Source organism: Artemia sp. Qi Xiang Cuo, chromosome 20 (genome assembly GCF_049724085.1).
Source record: "Artemia sp. Qi Xiang Cuo chromosome 20, ASM4972408v1, whole genome shotgun sequence".
Taxonomy (NCBI): domain Eukaryota; kingdom Metazoa; phylum Arthropoda; class Branchiopoda; order Anostraca; family Artemiidae; genus Artemia; species Artemia sp. Qi Xiang Cuo.
The window spans coordinates 20460895-20486467 of NC_142813.1; the positions used below are offsets into that span (position 1 = coordinate 20460895).

The 25573-nt window shown below is 35.6% G+C and overlaps 1 protein-coding gene across 3 annotated transcripts in view; it reads right to left on the reverse strand.

Annotated features, from left to right (window-relative positions):
* The window catches only part of LOC148939986 (GPN-loop GTPase 3), a 76820-nt gene that overhangs the window by 21364 nt on the left and 29883 nt on the right, over positions 1–25573 (reverse strand). For all 3 annotated transcript variants that reach the window (XM_089106467.1, XM_089106468.1, XM_089106466.1), the window contains exon 3: positions 3059–3397. In XM_089106467.1, coding sequence (XP_088962593.1) covers positions 3059–3397 — 339 coding nt within the window. The remainder of the gene's footprint in view (positions 1–3058; positions 3398–25573) is intronic.

The following is a 25573-nucleotide window of genomic DNA, read 5'->3' on the forward strand; positions in this document are numbered from 1 at the left end:
TAACTAATTAAGCTTATGGTTTTAGCTCACCGTAAGTAAATAATTCCAACAAAAGTTTTATGTTAATTTTAGTTTTATCTAGTTAGATGGCTTTCTCGAAAGTTGTTTAATTTTATTTACGAACGTTTTTATTAGTAATAAATATACGTAACTTACGTATTAACTTACGTAACGAACTTCTATATTCATATATTTTTATACGTATATTAGGGGGTTAGCCCCCTAGTCAATACCTTTAAGCTCTTTTAAGCTAGTCAATACCTTCAAGCTCTTTAAGCTAAAGTTCAAATTTTGTTCCATTTCTTTAAAAATGACCCCTTAATCACAAAGGCCGTAAATTGGAATAAATAGCTCTTATGAAAGTACTAAAACAAATTTGGCTTAAAGAGCGAGGTATTGACTAGCGGGTGAACCCAATCATATACGTAATATTTTCTGTTCGTTTTAAGTTTTGATGTTGCTCCTTACTTTCAGTTGAAAAACTTGTTTTTTTTTATATTTAATTTCTGATCTTTTTTTAAATAGTGCTGGGAAATCCGGCACCCCCTTCATATCAACGTCCCTTACCCCATGAAAACTTCCTATATGGAAAGATCCTCCCACATTAAAACCCCGACCAACCCCCTCCCCCCACTACCAGAAAAAATCCCCCTGAACACGTCTGTGTACTTCCCAATAACCAATACTAGCCTATATGTTAACATTGGGTAAAGTTCATAACTTTCAGCCCTTTCCCCGGGGACTTCGGGGGATTAAGTCATCCTAAAAGACATATTTATCATATTTTCGACCATGCTGAACAAAATGGCTATCTCAAAATTTTGATCAGGTGACTTTGGGATAAAAATGTGCGTGGGAGGGGGCCTAGTTGCCCTTCATTTTTTTTGGTCACTTAAAAAGGGCACTAGAACTTTTAATTACCGTTCCAATGAGCCCTCCCACGATATTCTAGGACCACTGGTTCGATACGATCACCCCTGGAAAAAAAATAATAATAAAAAAAAACAAAATAAATAAATAAACACGCATCCGTGATCTTTCTTCTGGCAAAAAAATGCAAAATTACACATTTTTGTAGATAGGTGGTTGAAACCTCTACAGTAGGATTCTCTGATACGCTCAATATGATGGTGTGATTTTCATTAAGGTTCTATAGCTTTTAGGGGGTCTTTTCCCCTTTTTTCTAAAATCAGCCAAATTTTCTCAGGTGCGTAACTTCTGATGGGTAAGACTAAACTTGATAAAACTTACATATTTGAAATCAGCATAACAATCTGATTCTTTTGATGCACCTATTGGCATCAAAATTCCACTTTCTAGAGTTTCGGTTACTATTGAGCCGGGTCGCTCCTTACTTATAGTTCGTTACCACGAACTGTTTGATACTTATGGTCTTTTTACCTTTTCTTCAACTTCGTTTTTTTAAACATTTTCTTTAATGTTAAGGAGGACTATATCATTTGTAGATAAACTTTCAATTTGTTCAGGTAGTATTCTGGTTTCAAACATTTTACCTTACTCGTGTTTACCCGACAACAAGAATGACACAGCTGCATCGTTACAGACGTAATCTAACAGGTAAATACAAACATCAGATCTTAGGGAGAAGGAGTTTTCGAGAGAGTGGGGTCATCCCTAGACAAATTCTAGGGGATTACACCCCCGACCATGTGTGCAGGTACGTAAAGGTAGACATAAATGTATAAACTGCTACCTTTAAATTATTAATATGGTTGTTGTTTTAAATTATTTTTGACAAAAGGAAATCCTTAAAAGCATTTTTCCAGTGTCTAAGCGCAATTCAAAAGTTTTTTTTTCCTATCCTCTCCCTAAACAAAAGAAGTTATCCAGTCTTATTTTAATTATCTATTTTGCATTCTTTAGTTATCTAAAATAGCTGGTATACTGATTCTGAATTCTATATATTTTATTTCCCTTGCTTTGAAGCTTAAAAGTAACTGGGGCATGTAAAAACAATTTAGAATTTAGTATATCAAAATAACTTTTTTTTATAACTATCCTCTCCCTAAGCAAAAGAAGTTATCCAGTCTTATTTTAAGTATCTATTTTGCCTTCTTTAGTTATCTAAAATGGCTGGTATACTGATTCTGAATTCTATATATTTTATTTCCCTTGCTTTAAAGCTTAAAAGTAACTGGGGCATGTAAAAGCAATCTACAATTTAGTATATCAAAATAACTTTTCAATTCTTATGGTGATTTTACACTATCTGTAAAAATAGCCCTAAACTAAAATACTTATGACTAGTTCTTTGCTTGAACAGCAGAAACCTTGATTACTAAATTAGATTAATTTTGTTTTTAGAGCAAGGTGCTTAACAGTATTGAAACACAAAACAAATTAGTGCGATAGGCTATATTTGTGAATTGCATCAATGAGCAATTTTAGCTGTTGCTATGTTCATATACAGGGACGTAACTCCAGCATTTTTATTGAGGGGGGGGGGGGAGAGAGTACTCCATCCGAAGAGTCATGGGGCTTGGGACACATAATAAATTCCCCCCAAAATTATTGGGTAGGTAAACTTCCCCCCCCCCCCCCCCGAAACCACGCCGCAGTTCATATAGGATTGTGCTTTCTATGACTGTTGTTAAGAAAACAATAATTATCTGGCTGTAGCTGTTATGTAGAAAACCCTGACCTTGTTTAACTCACAAAGCACTTCTTAAATTCGAAACTAAATTGCCTTTGTAAGCCAATATTGCTCCTGTGTTAACATCTGTGTGAGCCTAGAGTTATAGTTTGCTTTAGGTCAGGGACATAGCCCCAACATTTTTATTAGGGAGGGGGCAAGAGGGGTCTCCAGCCGGAGAGTCAAGGGGTATGGTCTATATAATAGTTTTTTCTTCAAATAGTTGGGAGGGGGGCAACTGCCCCCCCCCCCCCCCCCGAAACGACGCCACTGCTTCAGGTAGACAAATTGCAGCTCCTATTTTACAGACAGACGAAAAGCAACTAGTGGAATTTGGATTTAAAAAAAAAACAAAAAAAAAACATTTGATTCCAAGGATTGCGCAAGACAAGTTTGGAGTGTCACCTGCAATAGCCGTACAAAATCTTTCATAACAGTCAAATGAGTGTACAATTCGATTTGTCCAGGACAGTCAAATAATACATAATCATCTTCACCAGGGCAGTTGACTAGGTCATTTAACCATTCTTGATTCTCTACCATGTATTCCATACAAAAAACAAGGCCCCCATTGGGCCCCAGCTTTAAATCTTCATCTTCCATAACATCGTCAACAGATATCAAGTCTCTTATATCACCAGAGGCACTGTAGTCAAAATATTCAGCAGCAGGATCAAGGTTAATGACTTCAATTGTTCGATTTGCAGCTTCCCCATGCCTTTGAATGGTTGAACAGTATGTACTCTAGAATAAAATATCATTTTATTACCTAAATAGTAACTGTTTTTACGTACGCCCTGAATAGGTGCCGCAAATAGCATGGAAGAATTGCCAAGGTGACAAGCAACATCTGATTGTTAATTTTGTAGCTTCACTATGCTTTTATATGATCGAAGAATAGGTATTCTAATAAACTTTACCTGATAAACCATAAGGGTATTAACATTACCTTATATTAGATAAATAAAAGCTGCCTTACTCTTTAGGTGAAACTGCGAAAAAGTCGCGATCTAGGGTAATAGGCTTAAGTGAATGATTTGATAACTTTGACGCGGCCCGGACAAATGTTTTGCCACTTCACCACTATATTATATCATTTGCATATTAAGTGTTTGTATCCCAGAAAAAAAAGTGCAAAGAGTAGGCAGTTAATGATTGCTCCATGGAGCAGGCCTTTTGTCCCAGGGGTTTTGCATATGATACAGAGCCAGGTTGAACAGTGACTGACTGGTTCTTGGTGCAACTTTTTATAAATACTATTAGGCTTGAGGGCATGCCTAGATTCAAGTGCTTAAGAAGCAAAAGTTAACGAGACCCATTATCATCAGTACCCTAAAAATCTAGAAAGACAGCAACATGGATTTTATTACAGTAAAGTCTTTCATTAATGAGTGTTGAATAAGCAGACAAATAAACCTGTTGAGAAGTGATAGTTTCTGAAGACAGTTTAGGTACAAGGAAAAGGAACCAGATTGTTTCTTTCCACAGACCAGAGGATTTAGTTATAGATTATTATTGTCATCATCTTACCTAGAACTGGAGCAATCATGAGATGCTGTAAGAGGTTGGATTGTCTTTGGGTATATTTTTTTTTAGCATGAGGCTTAGCAGAAAAGATTTCTACATCTCAGGGACAATCAGTTTTTTTTCCATTTATAATTTACGCAAACTACGGAACTTGTTTAAATGTGGGTGGGAGGTGGTTTAACAGGGAGGGACGTATTTTATCACAACTTAATGAAATGGATATAATGATAAAGATGACCTCATTTAACTCATACATAGTAAATGATATATAAATAGTTTTCTTCATCAAAATTGCTATTTCACCATCTTTTCTATCTTTAGGCCAAACCTTTCTGAAAACCGAGTATGAAGAAACAGCAAGTCTGCTACTTATGGTAACTTGCGTTTCTTGTAGGCATACAGTATCAATTTTGATAATAGATAAGAAAGTACGTTTCATTTTGACCTCGGAACAAAACTCGGATAAATATTGAACAATCTATTGCAGAATTGATGTGCATTGATGATGATTAACGTACGTTAATCATCATTCTTACAGCAAGTACACGTGCTTCATTTTCGTCTGGAGATGGTAAAGGAGGGAAAGCCTCCTGCTTAGAGTGCGGTCTGGGCTTTCTCAAGGTTCTGGGGTTTTCGAGAGGCTAGAACGATTGTTTTAATGAAATGAGAAGATTGTTTTACTGAAATGCTGAAATGCACAAAACCCCTATGCCTTCCCAAGGCCAGAACAAAATTTGCACTTTACTGAAAAAATATAAATGTTTTTACTTTTATAACTTTAATAAATCAAATAATATTAACATTTGATTACTAAATATCAGTATATGTATATTAAACTGACAATGCACATTTATTTGTATTTTTTCAGTAAAGTGCAAATTTTGTTCTGGCCTTGGGAAGGCATAGGGGTTTGCGCCCAACTTATGTTAATTTCTGCTCGTTTTGAGTTTGAATCGGTTATTTATTGTATTTTATGTTCTTTTTGGGTTTCATTTATTTATCGATGCTGAATTGTGGTAGTTTCACGCTTGGTAGATTATTTGATTTTATATTTGCTCATTTTTTGTTTAATGGAGTTCTTTACTTTTCTTTGAAAAACTTACTTTGTGGAAAAAGTTTTTTTAATTAATTTCTGTTCATTTTATATTGACACAGTTTTTTTCAGGGAAAATAAAATAATACTTTAAATCTTTTCGTTTTTAAGACTATATTTTTACCTACTATTTGTATGCTGGAGAGAAATTTTGAGCGATTTTTAACAACATACACCCTTTTAAAAATCTGGACACAAATAGTACTGTTTAATTTAGTTTCATACCTCCTCTAGTTGACCTGGAATGGAAAACTTGATAACATTCGTAAAAAAATCTGTTTACTTTCTTTGATAGCTTGGATAAACTTACACTATTTTGATTTGGTTAAATTTCAAGAGAAGAAGTAGCCCCAAAAGTTTGAACATAATACCCTCAGTCGTTCTTGGGATACTGCTGAGATGCCTTAGATACTGCTGAAGAAGACCAGCGTCCAGCCAGCGACTCGCAAAGTTTCTACCTCATGAATAGGTAGAATATCTTGTAAATAAAAATTGGACTTGAGGAAGACTAAAATCTATTCTATAAATCATATACAACAACTCTATATAAACCTTATATGCCCCCCGGACATAAATTACAACCCTTGCACTGAGGGCTCTGAGGGGATTATCATCCTAAAAGACCTAATTCCCAGAACTTTCAACTATGTTGAACAAAATGGATATCTAAAATTTTTTTATTGTGTTTTGGAAAATGTCAAACATAAAAAGGTTATTAATAGCTATCTAAAAATTTTCAGCTATTAAAAAAGTCACTAACCATAAAAATTTACAATTGATTGAACAACATTAATGATTTTGCAACAGTGCTTACACAAAATAACGTATATGCCCCAGGGTACAAATTACAACCCATGCCCTGAGGGTTCTGAGGGGGTTATCATCCTAAAAGACAAAAAATTCCAGAACTTCCAACTACGTTGAACAAAATGGATATCTCAAAAAAATTTTTTGATGTGTTTGGGAAAATGGTGGGCATGAGAGGGGCGTTAGTCACTATCAAATCACTTTCACCTATTAAAAAAGGAACTAGCACTTTCAATTTTCAATAGAATGAGCCCGTAAGAAGTTTTTATGACACGACTCTCCATTAACATCTTATACGCACCAAGTACACAACTGAAGCCCGTTTTCCCAAGGGCTGGCGGGGGTGGAGATGTCACCAACGTACAACAAATTTCCAGAAATTTCATGAACGTTGACCAAAATGGCTATCTAAAAATTTTGATTGGATGTGTTGGGGGAATGATGGGCGTCGGGGGGGGGGGGGCTATTTGCCCTCCAAGCACTTTCGACTATCAAAAACGGCACTAGTCCTTTGAATTTCCAATCGAATGAGCCCCTTTTGAACATTCTACGACAACGCCTTCTATAAAAAACCTTATATGCCCCCAGGGCATAACTTAAAACCCTTGCCCTGAGGGTTGTGGGGGAGTGTCCTCCTCAAAAATATATTTTCTATCTGGAAATCAACTACGCTGAACAAAATGGCTATATAAAATTTTTTATTGGATGTGTTTCGAGGAATGATCGGCGGGGGGGGGGGGGTGGCTAGTTGCCATCCAATCACTTTCGACTATTAAAAGGGCACTATCCCTTTGAATTTCCAATCAAATGAGCCTGTTTTGAAGTTTCTATGACAACGCCTTCAATAAAAACCTTATAGGTCCCCAGGGTATAACCTATAATCCTTGCCCTGATGGTTCTGGGGGAGTCTCCTCCTCAAAACCATATTGTCTATCTAGAAATCAATTACGCTTAACAAAATGGCTATCTCAAAATGTTTACTGGATGTGTTTGGAGAAATGATGGGCATGGGGGGGGGGGCTAGTGACCCTCTAATCGCTTTCGACTATTAAAAAGAGCATTAGCCGATTGAATTTCCAATCCAATGAGCCTTTTTTGAAGTTTATACGACTATACATTATACATGAACCTTATTTGCCCCCAGGGCATAACTTAAAACTGTTGCCTTGAGGGCTATGGTGGAACGTCCTCCTCAAAAACATATTTTCTATCTGGAAATCAGCTACGCTGAACAAAATAGCTATCTAAACATTTTGATTCGATGTATTTGGGAGAAGGATGGGCGTGGGGCTAGGTGCCCTCCAATCACTTTTGACTATTAAAAAGGGTACTAGCCCTTCGAATTTCCAATCGTATGAGCCTGTTTCGAAGTTTTTACGACAACGCCTTCTGTGAGAACCTGATATGCCCCCAGGGCATAAATTAAAACCCTTGCCCTGAGGGTTATTGGGGAGTGTCGTCCTCAAAAACATATTTTCTACCTTGAAACCAACCACTCTGAAGAAAATGATTATCTCCAAATGTCGAGTGGATTTGATTGGGGGAATGATCGGCAAAAGAGGGGGGCTAGGTTCCCTCAAATCACTTTCGACTATTAAAAAGGGCACTAGACCTTTGAATTTCCAATCGAATGAGTCCTTTTTCAAGTTTCTACGACAAATATTTCAATAAAAACTTATATGCCCCCAGGGCATAACTTATAACCCTTGCTCTGAAAACAGTGGGGGGAGTGTCCTGCTCAAAGGTATAATTTTCTAAACTTTAACTGCGATGAACAAAATGGCTATCTCAAAATTTTGAGTGAATGTCTTTGGGGAAATGGTGGGCGTCGAAGGGTGGCTAGTTGGCTTTCAATTACTTTCGACAATTAAAAAGGGCACAAGTCATTTCAATTTCCAATCGAAGGAGTCCTTTTTGAAATTTCTATGACAACGAGTTCTATAAAAACTATATGTGCCCCAAGGGCATAACTTACAACCCTTGTCCTGAGGGCTCTGGGGGACTATCCTCCTCAAAAACATATATTATCTATCTGGAAATCAACTACGCTCAACAAAATGGCTATCTCAAAATTTGGATTGGATGTGTTTGGAGACATGATGGGCATGGGGGGGGGGCTAGTTGCCCTCATTTCCAGAGCTTAAAACTACAATGAACAAAATGGCTATCTCAAAATTTTGATTGGATGTGTTGGGAGAAAAGGTAGGCGTGAGAGTGGGGTTAGTTACCGTCCAATCACTTTCAACTATTGAAAAGAGCAATAGCCCTTTGAATTTCCAATCGAATGAGTCTTTTTTGAAGTTTCTACGACAACGCCTTCTATAAAAACCTTATATGCCCCCAGGGCATATAAGATTTTTAGGGGGAGTGTCCTCCTCAAAAATATATTTTCTATCTGGAAATCAACTATTCTGCACAATATTGCTATATCACAATCTTTCTTGGATGTTTGTGGGGGACTGATGGGCGTGGGGGGGGGCTAATTGCCCTCTAATTCTTTTAGACTATTAAAAAGGGCACTAGCCCTTTGAATTTCCAATCGATTGAGTTTTTCTTGAAATTTCTATGACAACGCTTTCTATAATAACCTTATATGCCCCCAGGGCATAAATTAAAACCCTTCCCCCAAGGGTTGCAGGGAAGTGTCCTCCTCAAAAACATATTTTCTATCTGGAAATCAACTATGCTGAACAAATTGGCTATCTCAAACTTTTGATTGGATGGGTTTGGGGGAATGATGGGCGTGGGAGGGGGGATAGTTGCCCTCCAATCACTTTTGACTATCAAAAACGGCACTAGCCCTTTGAATTTCTAATCGAATGAGCCTGTTTTAATCGAATGACAACACCTTCTATAATAACCTTATATGCCCCCAGGGTATAACTTAAAACCCTTGCCCTGAGGGCTCTGGGGGACTATCCTCCTCAAAAACATATATTATCTATCTGGAAATCAACTACGCTCAACAAAATGGCTATCTCAAAATTTGGATTGGATGTGTTTGGAGACATGATGGGCATGGGGGGGGGGGCTAGTTGCCCTCCAATCACTTTCGACTATTAAAAAGGGCACTAGCCCTTCGAATTTCAATGAACCTTTTTTGAAGTTTCTACGACAACACCTTCAATAAAAACCTTATATGCCCCCACGGCATAATTTAAAACTCTTGCCCTGAGGGTTGTGGGGGAGTGTCCTCCTCAAAAACATATTTTCTATGTGGAAATCAGCTACGCTGCACAAAATGGCTATCTCAAAATTTTGATCGGATGTGTTTAGAAGAATGATGGGCGTGGGAGGGGGGGCTAGTTGCCCTCCAATCACTTTCGGCTATTAAAAAGGGTACTAGCCCTTCGAATTTCCAATCGAATGGGTCTGGTTTGAAGTTTCTACGACAACTCCTTCTATAAAAACCTTGTATGCCCCCAGGGTATAACTTAACCTTTGCCCTGAGGGTTGTGGGGGAGTGTCCTCCTCAAGAATATATTTTCTATCTGGAAATCAACTACTCTGAACAAAATGACTATCTCAAAATTTTGATTGGATGTGTTTGGGTGAATGATGGGCAAGAGAGGGGGGCTAGGTGCCCTCAAATTACTTTTGACTATTAAAAAGAACACTAGACCTTTGAATTTCCAATCGAATGAGCCCTTTTTCAAGTTTCTACGACAAAGATTTGAATAAAAACTTATATGCCCCCAGGGCATAACTTATAACCCATACTCTGGAGACTGTGGGGGGAGTGTCCTGCTCAAAGGTATAATTTCCTGAACTTTAACTGCGATGATCAAAATGGCTATCTCAAAATTTTGATTGGATGTGTTTTGGAAAATGGTGGGCATGGAAGGGGTGTTAGTTGCCTTCTAATTACTTTTGACTATTAAAAAAGGCACAAGCCATTTCAATTTCTAATCGAATGAGCCCTTTTTGAAGTTTGTACAACAACGCGCTCTATGAAAACTATATATGCCCCCAGGCCATAACTTACAAGCCTTGTCCTGATGGCTGTGTGGGGGCTGTCATCCTCAAATACCTAATTTCCAGAGCTTAGAACTACGTTGAACAAAATGGCTATCTCAAAATTTTGATTGGAGGTGTTTGGGGAAAAGGTAGGCGTGAGAGGGGGGTTAGTTACCGTCCAATTACTTTCAAATACTAAAAAGGGCACTAGCCCTTTGAATGTCCAATCGAATGAGTCTTTCTTGAAGTTTCTACGACAACGCCTTCTATAAAAACCTTATGATGCCCCCAGGGCAAAACTTAAAACCCTTGCCCCGAGGGTTGTGGGGGAGTGTCCTCCTCAAAAAGATATTTTCTAACCGGAAATCAACTATGCTGAACAAAATAGCTATCTCAAAATTTTGATTGGATGCTTTTGGGGGATTGATGGGCGTGGGGGGGGGCTAATTGCCCTCCAATCACTTTTGAATTTTAAAAAGGGCACTAGCCCTTTGAATTTCCAATCGAATGAGTCTTTCTTGAAGTTTCTACGACAACGCCTTCTATAAAAACCTTATGATGCCCCCAGGGCAAAACTTAAAACCCTTGCCCCAAGGGTTGTGGGGGAGTGTCCTCCTCAAAAAGATATTTTCTATCTGGAAATCAACTATGCTGAAGAAAAAAGCTATCTCAAAATTTAGATTAGATGTGTTTGGGGGAATGATGGGTGTGGGGGGGGGGTAGTTGCCCTCCAATCACTTTCGACTATTAAAATTGGCACTATCCCTTTGAATTTCTAATCGAATGAGCCTTTTTTGAAGTTTCTACGACAACACCTTCAATAAAAACCTTATATGCCCCCAAGGCATAACTTAAAACCCTTGCCCCGAGGGTTGTGGGGGTGTGTCCTCCTCAAAAATATATTTTCTATCTGGAAATCAACTACGCTGAACAAAATGGCTATATCAAAATTTTGATTGGATGTGTTTGGGGGAATGACGGGGATGGGGGGGGGGGCTAGTTGCCCTCCAATCGCTTTCGACTATTAAAAAGGGCAAAAGCCACTCCAATTTGAAAAGGACTCGAATGAGCCCTTTTCAAAGTTTCTACGACAACTTCGATACGAAGTGCCTGGGTATGGAGAAAAAACCAAAAACACATTGTGCCTACATCGTTCTTTACTTAGCTGCCTACTTAGCTACGCTGCCTATGATTATTATTATTTATTTATTATTTTTTTCCCAGAGGTTTTTCATATGGAAGGGGTCGTCGTAAAAACTTCAAATGGGGCTCATTCGATTGGAAATCGAGATTTCTAGTGCCCTTTTTAAGGGTCAAAAGTGATTGGAAGGCAACGAACACCCCTTCCACTCCCACCATTTCCCCATCCAATCAAAATTTTGAGATAGCCATTTTGTTCAACGTAGTTGATTTCCACATAGAAATTAAGCTTTTGAGGAGGACACTCCCCCACAGCCCTGAGGGCAAGGGTTGTAAGTTATGCCCTAGGAGAATATAAGGTTTTTATTGAAAACGTTGTTGAAGAAACTTCAAAAAGGGCTCATTTAATTGGAGCTTCAAAGGGCCAGTGCCCTTTTTAATAGTCGAAAGTGATTGGAGGGCACCTAACCCCCCTCTTATGCCCACCTTTTTTACAAACATATCCAATCGAAATTTGAAGACAACTATTTTTCTCAACGTAGTTGAAAATTTATAAAATTAGGTCCTTGACCATGACACACCTCCCACAGATGAAAGGGTAAGAGCCTTAATTTATGCCCGGGGGGCATATAAAGTTTTTAAAGAAAGCTTTATCATAGCACATTCAAGAAGGGATCATTTGATTGGAAATTGAAAGGGCTAGTAGCCTTTTTAATAGTCGAAAGAGATTGGAAGGCAACTAACACCCCTTCCACGTCCACTATTTCTCTAAACACATCCAATCAAAATTTTGAGATAGCCATTTTGCTCAACGTAGTTGAAAGTTCAGGAAATTATATCTTTGAGCATGACACTCCCTCTCAAGGTCTGCCGGGCGAGGGTTATAAGTTATGCCCTGGGGGCATATATGGTTCTTATGGAAGGAATGTTCGTATAAACTTCAGAGAGGATTTGATTGAAAATTAAAAGTTTTAGTTCACTATTTAAGAGTCAAAAGATATTGGAGGGTAACCAGCCCCCCTCCCTCCACGCCCTTTTTTCCCAAATATATCCGATAAAAATTTTGAGATAGCTTTTTCGTTAAAAATAGTTCAAAGATCATATAACAAAAACTCTGGTGTCGAAAAAACGCCCCAAGGCCCGGGGGCAGGCGTTGTAAGTTATGCCCTGGGGGTAAATTTTGTTGTTATGAAAGGGATACTCGTATAAACTTCAAAGAGGGCTCATTTGATTTGGAAATTGAAAGTTTTAGTTCACTTTTTAAGAGTCAAAAGAGATTAAAGGGCACATAAACCCCCCCCCCCTCTACGCCCTTTTTTTCTCAAACCCATCTGATAAGAACTTTGAGATAGCCATTTTTAAAAAATAGTTCAAAGACCATTCAACGAAAACTCCGGGGTCGACACAGCCTCCCAGGGCCCGAGGGTAGGCGTTGTAAGTTAAGCTCCGGGGGAATATATGGTTGTTATGGAAGGGATGCTCGTATAAACTTCATAGAGGGCTCATTTGATTGGATATTGAAAGTTGTAATTGACTTTTTAAGGGATCGGAGGGCAGCTAGCCTCCCCCCACACTCCGTTTATTTTTCTCCCAGAGGCACTTCATATAGAAGGGGTCGTCGTATAAACTTCAAAGGGGGCTCATTTCAAAAGGGGCAAACTTTTTTCACTTTGATATTGTTAGTTTGAGACCAGTTTGGATACTTTGATGAACATTTGATTTTTTTCTAATTTTGATTCTGAAATAAGAAATCTTTAAAAACTTGAAACTTTTTGCAATCAAAAAAGGAACAAAAATTAATTAAAAAAAAACAACAGTAAAGCGTCATTGGCACTTTACTGAAAACCAATTTCATTACAAATATTTTCTTTTGTACTTAATATTGAAAACAAACATTAAAATTATAGTAAAATTTTAAACTGATGAGCTTTCAGCAATTAATATCATTATACATCAAATATTCAGTTTAATTTATTAGTTCTTTTTAAAGTTGTTCAAGACGAATACAGTTTCACTACATACAAAAATTTGGATACTGTCCCCTTCCTTAACTGTAAATAAAAGCCAAAAGCCTACTGCATCATTGGCGCTTCACTGAAAACGAATTATATTACAAATATCTTCTTTTCCGGTTCTGTCAGCATTGAAAATAAAAATAAAATTAGAGTGAAATAAATTATTGAACTGGTGGATCTTTGAACAACTAGTATCATTATGTATCAAATATTCAATTTGATGTTGTTTATACTTTCCAAGACTGTTTAAAACGCATATAGTTTTCAGTAAAGCGCCAATGACGCAGTAGGTTTTAGACTTTTGCAGTGAGAGAAGGAGGTGATACCCAAACTCTTGTTTGTAGATATTTCTGTTCGTTTCAAGCTTGATTTGCATGTTCAATTTAAATTTCACTCGTTTTAAGATTTATTTATTTTATTATCTATTGTATGTTTGTTTGCATTGATTGTTTATTTAATTTCTGTTCGTTTTAAGTTTCATTTATGCTTCAATAGCAAAATATTATTTTGTAAGCTTGATTTTCATATTCAATCTAAGCATTACTTGCTTTAAGATCTATTTATTCATTTATATTATTACTTGTTGTATGTTTTTTCCTATGGTTGTTTATTTAGTTTCTGTTCGTTTTGGGTTTCCTTTATTCTTTAATAGTAATTTCTGGTCGTTTTGAGTTTGCATTTTAGCAGGTATTTGTATCTGCTGAGCTTAAGTTTAAAATGGCTTTTATTTTTCTTTGAAAAACTTATTTTTAGGAAAGTTGTTTTTTTAATTAAATAGGATAAAAGATAGAGTTTTTTTATCAGGTGTAGGAGAGGAAGGATCACTTTTTATTAGTGAAAAGTTTGTATTTTCACTAAAGTTCTAGGCAGAAACTCCTGGAAGTCTTGTTCAGAGGTGGTTTGATTAGCAATTACAGTATCCTATAACAAGTCCTTTTGTTCACTAGAATAGTAAATTTTGATGACGTGCAAACAGACTTTGAGTAATTAGTAGGAAGTGCAGGGTGATTAAGTCTGCATTGAGGCTAGAGTTGTTAGATGGGATCTTTAGAAGGGATGCAGGAGGTTTAAGCAAGCTGCTGACCTTTTTGAAGGGGCAATTTTGGTAGAGCTCCTAGCATTTTCTAAGATTAGTAGCCATATTAGAAACAATTCAAAATTGCTTGTCGCACTGCTTCAATCCATTGAATGATGAATAATGATGCAAGTAAATTTCAAAATTTCAAGGTCTTATTAATTTTTTTTTAAATACTAAGTAATTCAATAGTAACTTCCATTAACAGGTCATTTCTGACTCAATAATAAGCACAACACAAGATTGTGCAAGGCGCATTGCAAGTAATTTTTTTTTCAAACTAAACCAACCAATGTTGTATGATCTGCATGCAAAGATATCTTCACATTGACAGAGCTTCGGACATCATTGAGATAACAATAATAGAATGGGTCCCAGGATTGTTCCTTGAAGGGTAAATCATTCCTAACTCCATAAATTTTCATGATCTGCTTTGACACTCATTGTGACTTGGTACCCATAGTGTGCTTTAATTTTTGTATTTCCATGTGCAAGGAATTCAACCTGCTTTTGAATTGTGATTGGTAGAATTCACCTTGAGAACTAAAGTATTTTTTCCATTAGATCTTATTACTCGTAATGTGGTGAAGTGTATTTTATGGTATTCGGGTGGTGTAGTCGTAGATGCCTTTATTTCTCCCTTTATAGGGGAGGTAAACTCTGGCCCTAAGGTAATTAAACTTTGGTAGCGTGCCTTAGGCTATGACCGGACTAATGAGGCGTACCAACTGGGTATGTTCAAGGGGCTAAAGGTAGTTCGTAGAGAGGTTGGCTATGATGCAATACTTTTATTCAGCTAACATATAATAATAACAGATATATATTTTCTACTGGGACTGGCTCTCCAAAGTAGACAATAAGTCTCAGAAAATACAATAATATATAATAAGATGCTTAGACACTTACAATGATTCGACAAGATTCCAAGGTATTTCTAAAAACAACGGACCAGAGGTCAATCCAGCATAAAATTAGTAACAGTCTCCCCCTTCCGATAAAATGTATCTTTTATACATTTTTATCAACCACACCTTCCTTTACCCAACCCACGTAATAGCTAGGAAGTGGTGATTTCTCAATCCCGTTAAGCAGAAACTTGGCAGGATATGTTCCTTATCTTTATAAAAATTGGTATTTCTAAACTTTGAATTTGTGTCTTAATATATTTCTACTAAATTCCAAATTGACTAAATTAGAAGCTTTACCAGAATACTCCCCATTTAAAGAAGAATTGTCCAAATTCTCAATATTTTACTTTTAAAACAATTTAATTTTGTTTACAGCTATTATGCTGCCATCTTTGGGTCATTATGTACATATACCCTCAATGGGTTTCCTTAGGGTCATGTTTCTGGTCCAATATAGTCCATGTTCTTTTTTCTGTCGAAGGATTTCAATTTGAAATTCATCCTTGTGTCTCTTTTTCTCTGTCTCTAGGACTGAAAAATACTCTGTTTACCCTTCTTCATACGCATCTTCTGTTTTTAACTTGACCCCAAGCGGCTTAAACATTATATTAGTCGTTTTGCTTACATTAGATTTCAAGTTATATTAGAAAAGTTTATGAATTATTTGAGTTTAAATTTAATTCCCATTAATAATTTAATTTATCTTTGTGATGTGGTTGATATACCGTTTATTTTTCGTTTTAGAAATACCTTGGATAAATTATATACAACATTTTTGGTTTTTTAAATTTTCACATATTTTTTCCAGCACAAAGCATTTTCACATATTTCAATAGTATAAGCCATTTGGGCTATGTTGCACATTCTCTTGGCCTAAATTAAGTTCTGATTTTATCTCACTTTCTGATGAACTTGTAGTAAAGTCTGTAATACTGCATACAGTTTCCAAAATATTAGTTGATTAGGTATGGTTTGGTTTCTGATGGTATGATATGTTAGTATCAGGATATATTTGAAGTGGCTTCAAAATTTGTTACTTTCCAAAATGTGTCAAAACATGATTGAAAAAAATGGATCAGAAATGAAGCTACGAAAAGTTTGATTTCCAAAGAAAAGCTAAGGTTGTATCTAAAATAAATATTCATATTATAATATAAATAAAGCATAATTTGTTACCTACATAAAGTAGAAATAAACACTAAAAATTTGAACAAGTCACTGCAATCTTTTTTTTTACGAAAGTTAATTACTTTTAATTGCTTTCTCCTCTTTTTACTCTTAATATATAATTATTAATTACCGAACAGATTGTTTCACAATAAAAATATATTTATACGTTGACTCGATGTCAAACATTTATATATTGCATTAAATCACTAGTTAAAACTTAAGGAAAATAAAAACATTGTATATATATATATATATATATATATATAAGCATTGTGTAATAACTTACAAAAGTATGTTAAGTAACAAAACTTTTACCTAAAAATATATTTGGTTAAAGTTTTAGAAGTTACTTTAAAGCATCAAGCATTTTTTTTTAAAGTCGTTTTTTCACAATGCAACACTAAAAAGTGGTATAACTCTTTTTTTTCATCAGTAAACTCTCGAATTACTAATTTATTTACAGTAACAAGTATTATTGCTGAGACAGTAATAAAATTGCCCCATTATCTATCATAGATTTCTCTTTTACTTTCATATTTATGAAATCATAGTGCCAACCGAATTGTCTACGGTTGTAGATAACCTTTTTTTTTTGCGATAGATCATGGTTTTGTGCTGACAGGGTTTTTTATATCCTTCCCCCCGAGGGTTTGATGTTTCATAGAATACCAATATTTAAGACCACATATAATCAATCCCAGAACCACGATAGTAGTTGTGAAATATCCCCAAGTATATTTTTATACTTGGGGATTTTTTTTTAGATTTTCCAGGGTTGTCAAAAATCTGGGTGTTTCTCCTTTTATTTTTTCTGGTATAGAGATATCAATTAATTTCTTTAATATCTTTTGTACTTTCTTAATTTTTTTATTATCTTGTTCCAAATTTGTTGCTTTAAAAAGATTTATGTTGGGTATCGGTCTTATACCTCATTTGTTCATATTTATCTCCATAATTTCCACAATTGGAGATGATATAATTGTCTCTCTTGTCGTTAAACGACAGGATGGGGGGATATTAATCAGGCCCATCCCTTCTATTCGCATATCTCTTGTATTCCTCAACCCTGAAGAATTTTTGCATCTCAACTGTGCCCTATAGGGTTTTGGAACGCTGAATATGAAATCATTTTCACTTATTTTCCATAGTTCAAGATTAATTTCGCTTACTACATCAACATCACATTCTTTTGGTAGGAGATTTGAGTGATTCATCTCCTCTCAAAGTTTAATAACACAGATTTTTCTTGCGCGTAGATGCGATATAGTCCCTAAGTTGCAAAAGGGTAGTCTATCGTTTTGACATTTATTTATTTCCTGTTGCTCTGGTATCCTATTTTTTAAGTTGGAAATGGCTATATATGGGGGCAAATTATTTATCTTAATCCAGCTTGTGGTGTTCGTCAGCCTTGTAGGGAAAGTATCTATTTGGAACAGTGCGTATTCTTCATTTTTAACTAGGGGTACCTTTAAAAATATCCATAACTCCCCTTGCTTAATTTGCAAATAGTTTTCCACCATGCTATAAAAGTATAGAATATTCTCGAAATTTGGTTCTAGTCCTAGTCTCAATTGATAAGGTAAATGACTTTCTATGGTTTTGAGTACTTTTATTAATTTACCTGGGCTTAGAAGTCGTGCTGGTAATTTTTGTGTCAAAAGGGTTAGAAACTCTAACTCTAATTGATTAAATTCATGAGATATTTCCATGATGGCACTAGATAATAACTGTAGATCCATCTGAAGATTTATATCTTCTATTATATCACTCTGATTTCCTATTACTCGTTTTAGAGTTATGAATACTGCATTGGTTATCTCCTTTTTAAAAATGGAAAGCGTATTGATAGTTTGATTAACTTTTTCTTCGATTTTGGATATCCTTGTTTCGTGATGTTTTAAGATTGTTATTTGTTTGTCTACCAAGTGTAGAAGATTTTGATTTGTTACTTCGACTTTCCCTATTCGTTTTTCTGCTTCCTTCCACGTTGTCTCAAATACCGTAACGAATATATGTTCTGAGATTTCCCCTACAACACCGATCAAGCTTCTTTTCTTTCTGGCCAATGTATTGTCTGGTTCATTTTTGTTTTGTTTTTGCAGCGTAATTAACATTCTTTTTATATCTTCTAAAAACCCATTAATTTGGTTGTTCAGTACATTGAACAACAAAGTTGCCTGAGTTTGAAAAAATGATGCTTTTATTTCTTTTTCTATTACCTGAGGGGGTGTGAAAGGAGGTGGGTTAAAGTTTTTTCTAATTCTCCTCTTGTCATTTCCAGATTATTTGCAAGTACCGTTACTTGGTTCTGGAGGGAATGTAAGGCTGAAGCATCAAATTTAATCGCAATTTTCCAGTGGCCTTCCATGGGTTTGATTGTATTCATTCTGCGAAACGATAGTCCTTTTACAACCCTAAATTCGGCCGCAATAAGCTGGAGCAGCTTAAAAACGTAAATTATTGTCCAAATTCTCATCTGCAATAAATGTTCCTTATATAGATCATATAAAAACACAAAAAATAAAAATTTTTGAACATGTTGTAAATTAACGCGTAATTCCTGCGTATTCTGCATATTCTTGGATCATTTGCAATTGCCTTGGCGTTATCGTCAATTCTTGTAATTCGGTTACTTCCTGTCCGACACCTTGTATTTTACTCTTTTGATAAATAATCCAAACTGTTATAAGTGTGAATAAAATTACACATACTGTGCCCATTATACACCCTATTAAAAATAATTCGTTGAATGAATTGCTTTCTTCCCTTATTGCTCTCAGTGTAACTTCTGCTTGACTAATGGCTATTTCTTGTTCTTGTTTTATATCTTTCAGCATTTGGGCCCAACTAATAGGTTCTTTGAAATTCTTTTTCCAATTTTCTACTAGATGTTTACTATCTTTTTTGAAAAAAATTTCTAATTTGCCTGGTAGAATTGTTTTAATTTTTAATGGAGTTAATTTGTTAGTGTTTTCTTCTGATCTTTGTCTATTTTCTCCTTTAAGAATGAAATTTGTATCTTTGCGCCATAGATTACATTCTGACATTGTCGACATAACCAGTGGAAAATTTGGTATTTATCTGTCTTGAACACAAGTTCCATCTAGCGTAACATTATTTGAAACCGACACTTCTGATACGCTTACTTTTATAATTCCTTCAGTTGTTTCTGAAGGTTTAGAGACTTCCCAATGGCATCATTTTTGAATGCCTTGTCGATTTTCTAGAATTATGTTTTCCCAGCAATTTAAACTTTTCCCATTTTGCGTCCTTTTTAGTCCTTTTTTGGTCAGTTCCAGTTTAAAAATACCATTTTCTAAAACGTCCATGACCCGAATTTTGTCTAGAGAAATTATTCTTTTTCGGTTGTTTTCTACTAGTACATACGCTGAAGTTGATGTCATGGTGATTACTACTCCCTGTAGGCCCCCTGTTGCCATGGGAAAAGTTTGATACATTGTAAATACGCTATTTTTCTGAACCAGGGGTATTTTCACGTTTATTCGGAGGTTTCCCGCTAATATAAAATAAGACGCTTTTAATAGCTTAGCATACCAGCTCAGGGGGTGTATCTGGTCCAACCCCGAAGGTAATTCATAGTACTCTTACTTTAATACAAAATACTATATGTTGTGCGAGATATCTTTTAACTCCTTCGAAGGCAATAGAAGTTTCGGGATCTGTCCTAACTGTAGTAACCCTAATACTCTTTGATCTTCTATTGTTTAGTAAGTTAAAATTTTTACGTGTGTCATTAGGTCTTATAAACTTATCGATAAATTTTCTCCATAACATGGTTTATCTTCTTTACTTTCATTGATCAGTAAATTCTCTATTCTACTGAATATATTTTAAATTTGCCCTAGAGTCCAATTTAAACTGGAGATTTTTTCATTTTGTGCTAGCCATAAGGATTTTTTTTCTTTTTCGATATGAAAATATGTTTTGATCGATATTTTTGTCTTTTCTTCCTCTGGGATATTGGCATGTATTATTTCCAAATAATATTTTAGTATATCTTCAAAAGCTATATTCGTTTTATTTTGCTCTTCTTTTAGTGATGGAACATTAATATTAGTACGGTGTTTCGTCACATGGATTATAGCTTCTACTTGTCTGTATATTGCGTACAATTGCACCGATTGCTCAATTGCGTACAATTGCACCGATTGCTCGAAGCTATGGGATATATTTGCAATTCTTTCATATCTGGTTTTTCGCAAAATTATTTTTTCTTCTCGGTTACTAGTTTTCAACAAAAAGGCTTCGATTATGTTTTGATAAGAGTCCTTTTTTAATCTTATGGTATCTAGCATTTTTTGTAAATGTCCTAAATCTATTTCAAATAGGAGCTGCCAGTAATCCTCTACAATTCTTACCTGGTGTATTTGCATTATAATTCCTTCGTCAACTACTTGTACTTTCTCGCCCTCTAATTTTGTTTTTGTCATCTTAGCACTTTCTCCCAAGAATAATATCGATAAAACAGCCCACCAGTAAAACTTCCACATTGTCTACAAGAAGAAATTGATATTACCCTATGTCCCTCCGTATTCTTATAAAAGTTTTTTTCCCTCCCCGCAATATGCTGTCTTACGCTTTATAGGGCTCTCCAGCATATTAGGGGTTTTAAACAAAAATTTCGAAAATAAGTTCGTAGCCCTGATAATTCATTGGTTACTATTTTCCCGTTATCTTTGTATACTGTATTCCTTAACGGGTCCAGACTATGTATCCCTTCACAGAAGTGATTTGAAATCCTGAGTATCCATTTTATATCACTTTTTTGAAACATCTCTATCAGTTTCTTTGAATCTGCTTGTTCTCTTTAAACTTGTAACAATTCTTTGTTTTCTTTCGTTTTTTTTGTGTTGGTTTTTACCACCTTTTTTAACTTCTGCAAAAAACTGATATTAGGATATTTTCCTACCTCTGAGAGGATTCATATTGAAACGGTTAACATATATTCTTTTGAAAAGTCTTCTGTCACTACGGGATGGTGCTTATTGGCTTTAATGAATTTTTTTAAACCCTCTTTGTCGCTTATTGGTGTTGAGAATTCGTGCGTCATGCCCTAGAATTTTATGTATTCACGTCTAAATAAATTTTATTTATTCATGAATTTTTTTTAACAATCTCCTGATTTCCACAAAATTGTGTGGTTTTCATCGCAGGCACATATTCCTTGTCTGTGGTATTTCACCAAAAATTAGTGCCTATTTCGTGCCAAATAATGTTTAGAGATAGGGGTTATCAGTATCTACTGTGGTTTCCCTATAATCTTTTATATTATTCGCGTCTGGTATTATCCTCAGTTTAATTTGCGCCTTAGTTTTATACAGTCACTGAGTGCAATTTGTCTCTTTCGTGATATTTTGACTATTACCCTGTTCTACAAGTTTATGGGTTTAGTGCCCGGCAAAATTGTTGGAACGTGCTATTTTGCTAGCATGTTCAAGAAATTTGCCGAACACTCGGCTAAAACCTCCTCCAAAGTTTGACTTTTATTTCTGATCTATATTTGGTTTGCTTGGTGGATCCCCCCCCCCAATGACAAGACATTTAGCAGTTTTTTTTAAATGCCAATGGTCTTGTCATTGGTGTCTTTCACCTGCAATGTCCTCGCCCTTGTTATTTCTGTTAATGGTGTGGCGTGAATTGATTTAGTGTGTGAAATTATTTATACCAGAGAAAATTTTGTTTTACACTGTGCTATACTTTAAATTGTGACCCATTTTATTTACGGCTTCTTGTTTATATATACCGTCCTTATTGGTAAGTGTTTAATTTATTATATCTTTGAATATGCTTGCAGACGTAGTATCCGCCGTGTCAGCCGGGCTGAAGTATTTTGTATCGTATGTAGCCAAACTTATAAATTTTTGTCAGCGCGTAAATGAATTTTTTTCCAAGTAAAAATTGTCGGACATAATCTGTAAAAACTAGAACTGCCAAACATCACCTCTCAACTGTTGAATATTTTCTTTCTGCCTCCAACACTGAACTACTGGCGTATTGAACTATTGATTCTACTATTTCAGAATTTATGTTTAATAATATGGCTCCTATGCCGTACCCCGAAGCTTCTGTTTGTGAACAGTAATCCTGTGACAAATCTAGTAGTTTACGAGTTGGTGCCTGTAATAGTTGTTATTTTATTTCATTTAGCGTTTTTTTTGTGTCCGCTGGATATTCGAGTTGACCTGATTTTTTAAAATAGTTTGTCAAAGGTTGTGCTATTTTTGCATAATTTTTAATATATCGTCTGAAATAGCTTAACAAACCACAAACTGATCTGCAGTTTTTTTATCTTTAGGAGGCTGTCAATTTTCTATGACTGTAAATTTTTGTGGATTTGGTGAAATAGTACCTTGGTTTATCAGGTGTTCAAGAAAAACTAATTTTGGTACTACTATTTTTAACTTTTCTGGTTTTAATTTTAAGCCTGCTTTTTCAAACTTTTCCAGTATTTTTCTAAGTCCAGGTTTTCATTAAACAGAATTACATCAGCTAAATAAGCCAAGGTATCTTTTTTTCTTCCTGGTTCGTTATCTTTTAACACCAAATTCATTAGTCGACTAAAACAATTTAGACTAAATGATAAGCCAAAAGACATACGTTCAAATGTGAAGATTCTTCCATCGTCTAAGATTACTGTTGCTTTGTGCTTTGTTTCTGGATCTAAAGCTATTTGCGAATATCCTGCTATTAAGTCAAAACTAGTGTAATATTTTGTACCTCCTAGCGAATCTAAAATCGTATCAATTCTTGGTAACTTCATCACGTCTTTTATCGTGACGGCATTTAGTGCTGTAAAATCTATACATAATCTCCAGGTGTTATCTTTTTTCCTGACTATTACTAGTGGAAAACACCAATCGCTAACACTTTCTTTAATTATTACCTGATCTTCTATTTCCTTTATTTGGCTTTCTAGCCATGGTTTTAAATCATAAGGTGTTTTATACGGTAATTTTTTAATTGGAGGGCCCTCTGTTGATATCTTGTGCGTGATTAAGTGAGTTAATCCGTAATCCAGTTTGTGTCTTGCAAAAGTCCATTTGAAATCCCAAAGAATATTTTCCACCCGAGCTCTTACGTTTTCTGGTACATTTTTTAAATCAAATTGTTACGAAAAATCCGTTTTTGACATTCCATACGTTTTTTGTGGTTGCAGTTTTAATGAAGATAATTGATGGGGGCTAGTGAAATTTATGCCTACTTCTGGACTGTTTAGAGATTTTATTTCTGAATTTTGAAATCTTTTCCACTGATCCAAGTTCTATCTGGTTCAGTCTTACTTAATTATTACCTAGATTTTATAGTTTTAAGCATGTTATACTATTTTCATTTTTTATAACTTGATTTTCTACGAAAATTATGGGGTATTCTCTTATGGTGTATCCTCTTATCATGACGTCCATGGTTTTAACCTTTCCTTCTTTTGTATTTAATGTCGCTAGAACTTGAGCTGTCGTTCCCCCTTCTATGGTGATTTTTCCGCTTATTTTTAGGTTATAATTCGAATCGTCACTTTTGTTATCTGTCGTTACGCAAATTTGCCTATTATTTTCTTTTGTCTGGTTTATTGTTATAGTATCAGATATGGGTTCCCATACGATCCCATATTTTCTGATGGCATCTACTCCTAGAATACAAGGAAATGGTAGCTGCTTGCATATTATTACTGTTACTGTTATTTCTTTATCCCCTGTGCTAAATTTCAATGGACATTCTCCCAAAATTGTCAGCCTGTGCCCTGTTACTGATATCAGGGTATTCTGGCATCTGCTTACGCGATTTTTGACACTAGGAGGAAACCTCTTAAAAGCTTTGTCTCGGATTATTGATTTGGATCCACCTGTATCTAGTAAACATGATAAAATTTTGAAAAAAAACAATTTTAGAACAACCCAGAATCGGTAGACTGTTATTATTTGCATTAGCATCACAACATTCTAAACTATATAGGGGTCTTTGTAAGGAAACAGCTCTGTCGACCCTTACAGGCTGGTTTCTCCGTTTAAATGCCCACTGTTTGGCCAAACGTTTCTGGGGTTATCCCAGTTTTCTTCAGCGTTGCTACTTTCACCCTGGGTATTGTTAACCGTTTGCCTCCTAGGCCTAAATTCAGGAATATTATTAGGTGTTTGCCAAGTATTATTTGTTCCCTGCCTTCCTAAATTTCTGTCCTCCTGCGTTCTGAATTGGTGTCTTGTCTTGTACGTCTGGCCTTCTTTGAGTATTCTATGTCAGCAATATGCTGCATAGTGGTTTGGTTTACTACAATAATAGCAATAAATTTTCTCTTAAATTGTTTGTTTGTTCCCTGGTTACTTCTAAATATTTTTTATCTGTCATTGTTGGTTCCCCAACTATCTGTCTTTGGTGGGAGAGGGTGCCCATATTTTCTATAGTTATTACCTGCTAATCTCTCAAGGTCGTGGAATCTGTCAGCTATTTCCCTAAACGGCGACCCTTGGGCTCCACCGCACCTTTTCGGCTCATAATTTGGCCCTTCAAAGTTCACCCGTTTTTGTCCCCTTTAATATTTTATACTTTCTTGGCCTCCTGTGTTATTTATTGACCTCTGATCAAACTTTTTCATAGCCTCGTCAATTTTTACCTCTGTTTTGACTAGTATTATAACCTGCTCTAAATTTTCAGGTTTCCGGGATAATATTAGTCTTAATAACTTTTTTGGCAACCCTTTGGTAAAAGTATGTAGTTGTACTATCTGTACTGTCTCGTCATTTCCGCCTTTCTCTAATTGTAAACACACGAATCTACAAATTTTGTCTGCATATTCCCTGATACTAGTTGAGGTGTTGAATGTCACTACCTCTGTTCTTAGCCTCTCGGAGATGCTTGTCTCTATAAATCTTGTTTTAAAAGATTCAATTAGAGTACTGATGTCCTTGGGTTCTTTTTCCTTAATTGCCTCAAAATGTTTAAGGGCGCTTCCCTTTAATCTGGCTGCAACGCATTGCTCTTTGACCTTATCCTCAAACGCTTCAGTTAGTTCGTCGAAAATTTTTAATTTTTCGATAAACTCATCTACTTCTGAATTTCCCGCGTATTCTGGTATAATTTTTGCAATTTCAAGTACTGTTGATAAGGAAGTCATTTTTTCCTCTGGTAAAGCCATTTTATTTCAATCTACTATTTTTATCTAGCCCTCTCGACCCAGTTTTCCAACGTCCACCAGTTGTTGTGAAGTGTATTTTA